The sequence below is a fragment of the Uranotaenia lowii genome, chromosome 1 (genome assembly GCF_029784155.1).
Source record: "Uranotaenia lowii strain MFRU-FL chromosome 1, ASM2978415v1, whole genome shotgun sequence".
Classification (NCBI taxonomy): Eukaryota; Metazoa; Arthropoda; class Insecta; order Diptera; family Culicidae; genus Uranotaenia; species Uranotaenia lowii.
This window is the reverse complement of record NC_073691.1, coordinates 63,502,648-63,512,838: the sequence shown is the minus strand read 5'-3', so window position 1 is coordinate 63,512,838 and position 10,191 is coordinate 63,502,648. Positions and strand designations below refer to the sequence as shown.

Genomic DNA, 10,191 nt, shown 5'->3' with positions numbered 1-10,191 from the left:
TAAAAAAAACATTTCAAATCTGGTACCTATTTAAAACCATGTATTTTGTGTTGTTATATTTTCCCTGTTTGAACCGTAGTCTTGGTGAAAACCAAACTCTAGGATAGTAGGTATACATTTCAAAGCATTTGGCAAACTTCCTTGAATATTCATTCCATAACTGTTTGCACAATTTCAAAATGTCCTAAATATTTGACATCGATGTTGCAGGAACTGGTAAAAACAATAATAGGTATCATTTGTGCTCGATGCTTTGAAATTTCAACATTTGTGTAATCATCTCACATCACTCCGTCTCGTACTAATGCTTTTCTGTGTTGTAACATCTTTCCTTGTCTCATTTTGGTAATTTCTGGCCAAACATTTTCCTTATACAGTTATCAAATGTGCGTCCTCTCTCATCATCATTTTTGTGTGGAAATTCATTCCATACGTTTTTATGCGATAGGTTGCAATTTTGTATCATCTTTGTATCAATAAAACCGACGACATTGCAGAAGTTAGAAGAAGTAACCTTCTTTTATTCAACTTTTTCTCAGAATAACATCTACCTTTTAAAACCTACTTAACATTAAAAAGTCAAAATTTAAAAAAAAAATCCATACATATCTTACCTCATTTGCATGACATTTCATTGTAAAGGTCAGGGTCGTAAAGTATCGATAAGTAACACATTTTAAAACGTAGTTTCTATAACGCTAACTAACCGAATCTGGATACAGTGGATTCTAGTTGAACAATAATCAATAATTCCGTTATGGTACAGCACATCACTTTCGATCCCATGACCATATCTACCAGTGTAAGAATCTCTAAGCAGACCTGGAATATCAAATTATCTCCAAGAATAACGGCTGATCAGTGATTGTCAAAACCAACATAACAATCCGTTAAATATTAACTCTTTTTTAAATAAAAAATCGGTTCCTCGACAAAGATGTATATAAAATTATTACCCGCATAATTCGCTCTAAACACAAACCAAGTAACCGTATTTAGATTAGCACTAATTCAGTCAATATCAGTTGTAAATAATTCCTACACCTAATTTTTTATTTGTCTTAAAGTATTGGTCTGTGTATTGTTCTTGCTAGAAAAATATCATCCAAGTGCGACAAAAATAGAAAATAAATCTTTCAAACGTATTTCAAACACTTCCATCAGTCACTTCCTTTTTCACAATTCAAGTTATTTGTAAATTCAAGCCATCATTATTATTCTATCTGTTATGAATGCCAAAAATCTTTTTTGAAATATTAATAAAATGGACGAGCCAGGAATAAAAGCAATGAGATCCGTACCCCAGGGACAAGAAAGGATTTTACAAGAATAAATTTAATAAAAAAGTAACTCTCGTTTAACTTAAAAAAAACATGAAAACGGTAACGGAAAAGCTTTAGCCACGAGCGGCTTCGTCCAGATCAAGGATACAAAAAAGAGTTTAGTGTTTTGCGTGATTACAGCTTGGACAATAAAAGCCAGGGCCGACAGTCGATGAGCTCTCAGAAAGTCGGACCAGAAAGTGATACTGATTCCATGGCGGAATATGGTGAAGGTGATACAGGTAAATGTCGATACAGCCCTTTATAATACCAAATATAAGCTCCCGCATCATTTTATGACCCCAAACCAAGCCTCCGCTTTCTATTCGAATTCCTCCTCCTTCCCTTTTTTGTTGAGAAATGCAGCTTCAAGTCCCAGAAAATCCCGAATCCTTTCAGATCCTGTATTACAACTATTTTTATCTTATAGATTAGTAACGATGGAGTTCCGCTGTACATCAGCAATTGTGTTAGCTATTAATTTTCTTTTTTTAAAGTTTTGTTTCATATCACTTTTTAACTATCTACTTACGAGTCACAAATGTTTTTTTTTTATAAATCACTTTTATGTTTTTGTGTCAATTAACTAAAACTTCACAATTTTGCTCTTATGATTAAAACCACCTAAGCTATTGTACCAGTACTTACGTGTTGATTTATTTTTAATGTTTCATACAGCTCTTATATTTAGTGGTACCGTGACCGGCCCTAATTCTGCGCAGTCCCAAACTCTGCGCATTTTCATTTTCAAACAGAAATATTTCAAGATGTGATGAACAAAATATCCATGAAAAATGCTGAAACTCTTCAGTTACTGTTTATCTTCAAAATGCTTCCAATTATTTTGAAATCGGATGAGTTGTTCGCGAGAAATGGAAAAAAATCAAAATAAATGTAGGAAGCAAACGTTGAAAAATGGCCGCCGTTAGCAGTCCAGCTTAAGTGTTAGGAAAACAAAAAGATCAAATGAAACAGTGTTGAACAGAATTTTCTCATTGGAAATGCCTCTACGGGGAAGATAAAATCATTCTGAACATGACTGCTAAAAAATTTGAGAAAAAAAAAAGGTTTTTCAAATCAAAACAATGATTTTACCAATGCGCAGAATTTGACACCATTTGTTTACTTATGTTCCTAATGCGCAGAATGAAAAGCACCGGAGTGAACTGATGTTAAAGCTGCAAGGAATTGAATGCAGGAAGTTAGGAGACTTTCAATTACAGTTTTCTAATAAGTTTTATGAAGATTGTGTATCCGTAAAGTTGTTAGGAGTTTCTTAGGAATCTCTTCGAAACTATATCTTTTGTTGACAAAAAAAAAGAAAATCTTGATTTGCGTTCTCTTTCGTGTTCGCGTGTTAATCGTTGGGTCCCAACTGTACAGACTGTTCCGACGTATAGAAGTAGTTCCGGCAAGCCACAAAATCGCCCCAGCTGGGGGAACTACGCGAAGCTTCTCTCGGTTCACCCGCTCACTCGCACTCGTTGACTAACTGATACTGAATGATATTAAATCAAATGAAGCAGCGCGTAGTTCCCCCAGCTGGAGCGATTTTGTGGCCCGCCGGAACTTCTTCTGTATGTCGGAATAGTCTACACTGCACACCAACGAAACAAGTTAGTTTGACCAGATCCGGCGAAGAACGTGATCGGTCAACAAATATTGGGTAAGCGAGCTACAGGAAAAAGCATCTGTAAGCAACATATAGCAAGTGTAAGAAAAAGTGAAAGAAAGTGTCACATAAGGTTCAAAGATCCAAGGCTTGAATTGGCCCTTTTTCATAATTTGCAATACTTTACTAAGCGTAAAACATGTTTTTAAAACTTTTTAATTAAATTCAATGTTTGTCTTACAAGTACGGAATGGTATATTGGTTTTATTTGGGTGCGCAGAATATGGGACATATGCGCAGAATTAGGAACAAATAGAAAATAGTGCGCAGAATAAGGGCCACTTGCATTTTTTCCAATTGTTGTAAATAATCCACATTTTTGCTCCGAAATTGAGCTCTCATTATTTTTGCCGTTGAATTTGTTAGTTAACCCAACTGTACACGAAATTTTGAAGAAATTTATTGAAAGGTAAATTTTTTATAACTTAAAACATTTGAAAAATCCTTAACTGCGCAGAATTAGGGCCGTTCACGGTACCTATTTTGGCAGGATTTGAAATATCACTCCACAATTGGGGGGTAACCTACCTAAGGGGCCGTTCAGATACCACGTGGACAACTTAGGGGGGGGGGGGAGGAGGGGGGTATGGAATGTCCACGCTTGTCCACGGAGAGGGGGATAGGGGTTTGGATAATGTCCACGTTGACATACTTAGTTTCAAAATATTTTCTAATGGTGAATAAATATTAAGATGTTTCAATCAAAATCTTAAAATTGCAAAACTTTCCAGTTTAAGTTTAAACAACTAGTAGCCACTTGAAAGCAAGTGATCAATATAATAATTTAGAAATTACATTTTTATGAATTATTTCATTTTAGGAAATGCTTATTCGGGTTTTTTTTTCAAAATCACTCATTTCAATAACAAAATGGCAAAAAGTGGTGTTATCTAACTGTCAAATTAGATTTAGAAAAAAATTCTAATTTGTCCACGTGGACATCCGGGGAGGGGGGTAGGGATTTGCCAAATGTCCACGCTTGCCCACGGAGGGGGAGGAGGGGGTCAATAATCTCATTTTTTTGTCCACGTGGTATCTGAACGACCCCTAAGGGTCCAGCGCCGATTGACCGACGCATAGGGCTTAGACCAAAGATCATGGGGAGTAACCCATGAAAAATTTAACTTAAAGTTCTTAACAGTGTTTATTAAATTTTATTCACAAATTATAACTCAAAATAAAAAAAAAACTTCGTATTGAACGGGTCTTGAACCCGAGCCTCCAGCGTGCTAAACTGGTATCTTACCATATAAATATATTGAAAGCGACCTTCGTACATACGTTTGTATGTGAAAATTGACGCTGGCGATGTGAGTTCGAATCTCGCCCAGTGCCAGTAATTTTTTTGTAAGTTTTTTTTAAATATTTTTTATAGTTTTTTTTTAATTTTTCTAAACAAATCAAAACAGCCAAGGTTCTGCAAAGATTATATAACCCCAGTTCATACTGCAAGATAACAATTATGAAAAAAAAAAAAAATTTTAACCTGTTCAAATCCAAACAAGAACCTTATAGCAAGTAATGTGCTTTCTCAAGTCCAAATTAAAAAAAAGCAGGGGTGGATTATCTGAATCCTCAAAAAGTTTTTTTTTACAAAAAGTAGTGCTATTTTCTATTTTAAGATTGTTAAATATTTGTCAATTTCTCGATGTCATTTTCGTTTTGTGCTTGATCAAATTAGTAAAAAAAACGGTTGAAATTAGGTAGTAATTTGTATCTGCTATCAGCCAAATAATCAAGTACTTATCTGTGTAGTGAATGAATTTCTGGATAAAATTAGATAGGTAATAAAAAGAAAACTGTGCAAGCTTTGGAGGTTCTTACTATATTATCCGATCTCCACACCAAAACACACAATCATTTTTTTATGCTTTAGATGCGAGTTAAATTCTCGCTTTTGGCAAGATCTTTTTTGTATTGTTCGAATTTTCATTTTTAATGTCAATGAAATTTATAATTTGTATTTTATTGTATCTACATCTGAATTAATTTTTTTTTCTTGAATTATTTAGTCTTATGTTATTGTTTAATAATTTTATTTTTTTCATTTCTCTTCCCCCGATCCAAACCAATTATAGAAGGTATGAATGAGGACGGTTCTTTCATCGGACAGTACGGCAAAAAGGGCAAACAAGCGGACAGCAATTCGCAGGCTTTCGCGACGCTAGTTTGAAGCAGAACTAGGTTTAAGAAGATACTAGCATTGTTTAGTACCGACAAATATAGTCCAGCGCGAGGAATTTCCCATCCATTAGAATGAAGGTTTACAGAGTGAACGAGGAAAATGTCACTTCGAAAGAAGCACACGTTACAAAATCCGCGTTAATCGGCTCTCGTCGAACTTTATTCCTTATTTAATATATTTTTGTTTTATTTTTTTTTTAGTTTTTAATCTGTGGTAATCTATGAGAAAACTAAGAAACATGTTCGTCCACAGCTAGAAACGTAATGTGTTGGTAGTTTTTAAAGATATCTTAAAGAACACTTTACCGGCTTAACGGTATCGAGCTAGCTTAGAAACGAAACTTCAAGAAAACGAGTAACAAATCTAGACATGGGATGACGACCACTAGCCACAAATTTAGTAGAGTAATTTTTCGATTCGTTTATATCGCAATTTTCGTACGTAAGAGCAGAAATCAAAAATATCGCTACTATAGTAAAAATCCGGTTAAAAAAAAGCGCAAGCAACGATGAAATCGTGTACAAGCCTTAGTTTTTATAATCTACGAACGAATAATTGGAAACATCTCCTCGAATGATCTTGTGAAGAAGTATTGAATTTTTTAGACTAATGATTAGGACTTCGATAATAATTGCCTGCATCGTGATGCTTGTTTGCTGCCCGATCGATGATAACCACCGCAAGATCCAGCTGTATCAGCGTACTATTGTGTTTTTAATTTTGTAAGGTATTTATGATTTTTTTATTTGTTTTTTTTTCTCGTTAGGACGAAATACGTTTTATTGGTGTTATTTTTTAAATTTATGTTACTATTTGCCAAGTTATCATTCACTATTTAATAGTTCCTTTCAAACGATTTCCATTTTTCTAATAAGCATTATCTTCAGTGCTCTTCAAAATATCGAAAAGAAAAGCCTTCAAACATCTCACGTTCTATTTACCAGAGTCTAATCGTAGATTTGTTTTGTAGGTGGTCAATTTACCGAAGACGGTTCCTTCATTGGGCAGTACGTGCCCGGTAAGCCTCCAGTCAGTGCGCAGTCAACTCCGCAGAACCCGTCACTCCAGGGCGCTAACGCCGGGATGGCCACCTACGTCTAAGCGAGCAGTGGTGTGATGGTTAAAAAAAAGCGGAATCGTGAATCTCAAAGCTCGTTTTAATAATTGTTGAACGCAAATACGCGGAGATGTCGATTGATACTATTTAAGAAACGACGGACGTCCAGAGTGCGGCTTAGCTGAATTTTTCTGCATTGAGAAAAAAAGATATTCGTTCATTAGATATGAGAGAAAGAGAGCAGAAGAATACAGATACCGATGTAACTTATTTTCATTTGCATTCGAAGACATGTTAGATTGAAATCTGTTTCTTTCTGAGCCTGAGGAATTATTTGAGCTAAGGTAGAATGTTCTGTGGAGTGTTACGTCGACTGTTGTTTCATTTTTTTTATTCTATACCATCTTCCTTAAAACAATGGAGTTAATGATTATTTCTCATTTGCTGCTTTATCGAAATCAGGTTTTTTTCCTTTTTTATACAACTGAATTCCCTGTAATGACGCGACATTTCAAGCACAAACTATATCAAAACAATGAAAAATTGAAAATAAATCTATGTTTTCTTTTTCGAACACTCACAAAACATGCCTGAGCAAAAGTAATCGTTAGGAATCTGTTTAAAAGCATAATTCATCCTGCTTAATATCACTTATACTAAAAAGGTCCATAAAAAATTGACGCTTTTAAGACACAATTTAGACAACTTTTGTAATAAGTATTTTGTTATTCAAATTTTTGTGTTTCGAAGGCAGCTAGTGAAATGAACTAGTAAATTTTCATTTTCTGAACCTATATAGCTTATGGCTCTTAGAATTCGAACGTATAGCAGCATACTTATTGACGTGCTAATTTATTTTCCTATCTTACAACCTTGGCAGCGAGACGAAAAGCATTGTTGTTAATTTTATAATTGTTTATAAAATTAGTGGAACAAAATGAATAGATTGAAACAGATGTTTTCTTAAAAAAAAGGTGGCACAAAATTATTCTCAAACCTATCTCAACCAAAATTCTCTCTATTCCCAATATATAATATTATAATGAAAACTCAGAGCAAGCAACATCACATTCACATTTCTACTACGTTATAATGAAGAAATAGACTACGCTGCAAAAAATCTGCTATACCTACTTATTAAGAATTATTTTCAGCTACTTATTATAATCAGTTGTAAATCGATAACGTTTGTACATAAAACTGGCAAACGAGAACACAGATAAGTCTTTATTTCAGTAAATAATGAAAGTGCCACCACAGGATTCAATTCATATCGCATTCCGTGGAAAGAAAATCACGGTAATAATCTCAAGGAACGAATATTGGATACATGCTGAAGACAGCAAACCACTCGAAGAAAACTATTCGGTCTCTTTTTTATCTTTATTTTCATAATTTAAAACGTTAGCTCATAAATTTAAGCAAACAAAACAAACAACAAAACTGCTGAATATTTACTTTTATTTGTAATAAAGGAGTAATTTACACAATTTATGCATTTGAGTTTTTTTATTTCATATTCTTATACGTAGGTACCTCGTTATGTTTCTTTTGCATTGAGGTTCTGAGTTCGTTTCGGATCATCAAAAACAATAACAACAGCCCGGTAAGATTTACACAACGATTTGAAACACAAACTGCGCACATGCACGGTCACTTGAAATGAAAATCTGAGCTGTGCTCTAAATACCCAACAAGTTCAAGTTTCCCATATTTGACTACAATCTACCTACTGATATTTTTAAAGCATCGGTGCCTCCATAAAGTAGCTTAATTATTTAATCGATAAACAACGGTTGTCGAAGAAAGTTAAGCTTAATTCAAATTATTAACGAGCTTGAATTTGCGTTCATAGTTGTTGTTTGAAGTGGACATTAAGGTCTGACTCGACTGACTTAAACTGTCCCTATTACAAAAAACAGCTTTTTATCCTTGTTGAAAAATATTTTTCCGCTTTGCAAAACAGTCAAAATATCGTTAAAACCAGCTAATTCGCTCTTCTCAAACCTAGCGATTTGAGGATTCGTTAAAAAGTCCCTCATTTCGTTGTCTTTCGTCGTCCTTAAACCTTTTTTTTAATTTAATGACATTGGAACCTGTTCTTCGATACAGTTATATTTTCACTGATCCCAACAGTATCTACATACAAGAAAAACGACTTTTCTTTTAATTTCAATATCACTTATTAAAATCGAATTCTGAAGCAGGGATGTAGACAAATTTTTATTATGACTTATTTCTTTCTTCGGAATTTGCAAATTTATAGCAACCTCCGCTGCAACTAAAACTTACAAACTCATACAACAACTAGGTATGTTAGGAAATATGATTTAAGTTATAAATTCATTAGAAACATATATTTTTTTATTTTAGTTTTACCGATCCATTAATCTACTTTAAGAAGTAGATAAGTATATGATTAGTAGGTGAACATGAATGGATGGGTGCTTTTTATACTAATACACAAATGTAGCCATACAAACATACAAAAAAAACGAAGAAATAGATAGCCTGAAAAGCTACTGCACTTAAAAAAATAACAACTACCTAGTAAAAGTACATTTTCGAAAACAGGGATCGATAGAAAATAGAATTTGTCACAAGCGTGAATCAAGCGATCCAAAAACCACTTTACGATGTGGAAAAACGAGAGGTATCATAACCAAAGAAATGATGACAACATTGTCTTTCACTCAAAGCTACATTCATGACGCGTGAAGGGTTGATTATATGGCTGTTTCCGTATTCAAAGTAAAACCTAACGGAGCTGGAAAAATCTCTCTTCTTTTGCCCAATTACCCTTCGCAGTTCGTGGAGTGTCACTTTTGGAACGCATTTCGTTGAACATCGGAAATGTTAATGGAACAGTGCCGAGTTAAAAAAGTGTTACTGTTTTTCGATCGCAGTGACAAACCGTAATTTGTTATTGTTTGCTGCTTTTTGATAAAAAAAATATCATAACAAGTGCTTTGGATAAAACAAATTTGCGAAACAATGTATTACTCTATCTAAACTCTTTCCATATTATGTCATAATTACGATATAGGTACATATATTCGCAAAATTATGAGTTGGTTTGGTACACCGATCAGGAAAAAATCGACCAAAAGTCTACCATTTGTACAGTTTTTATTGTCTGTTTCGCGCTTGTGTCTTGTGGGAATAATGAAAGTAAACGAAAAAAATTAAAATGCACAAAACTGAAAGTTTAATGTTAAGATCCTTGGTACTCACTAAATTCAATGTTACATGTTTTATGAGAACCTGACAATGCTTTATTATCCAATATACAAAACTGTATATTAAACTATTAAATTCTTTACACATACTTCGAGTGAATGAAAACTTCGTTCGACAGCTCGTTTCTGCTATATCGTAGGAATATTATTTCAATTCTAATCTGATACTTAACCTTCAAAGTAATGCGTTTTACTGTATATCTACGAACTGATTTGCCATGTATCCTCACTTAAGTATGAACTTAACATAAAAACAAATCATCATCATCATTCATGTCAAATTGAAAAAAAACTCAACAAAGTTTTCACCCATCAATGTAAATCACTGCCGGCTTAGTTTCGAACCATTCAAAATGACAAAAAGCTTAATCAATTAACAAGCCATTTGCTATTCGAACACAGAAAAGATAGTGCAAGCATGCTACGTCGATGAGCAAGTTGCATTGCTTTATCTATAGGACAGAACAGGAACATCGTGGAAAAATGTAAGATTAAAATACACGCACGTTCTTCTAAATCATAAAGAGTGAGGATTTATTTACACCAAGGCCAGATCACTTACGGAACAATGAACAGAACAAAAAATAAATTAAAAAAACAAGGAGCAGATGGTATTTTTTTCCTCCTCCAAAATTCGGTAATAGAGAAATGGTGATTATTTTTCGAGAAATGTGTATTTAGAAAAGGACATTGCTTGCATTCGAAAGAAGTTGTGT

At 33.9% G+C, this 10,191-nt stretch overlaps 1 protein-coding gene across 1 annotated transcript; it reads left to right on the top strand.

The window, feature by feature from the left end:
* Positions 1 to 1,389: 1,389 nt before the first annotated feature.
* LOC129760620 (neuroglian-like) lies at positions 1,390 to 7,730 on the top strand (the record flags this gene model as incomplete). Its single annotated transcript, XM_055758282.1, has 2 exons — positions 1,390 to 1,564; positions 6,150 to 7,730. Coding segments are annotated over 2 exons (306 nt in total), but the record flags the coding sequence as incomplete, so codon positions are not given.
* Between the last annotated feature and the right edge of the window lie 2,461 nt (positions 7,731 to 10,191).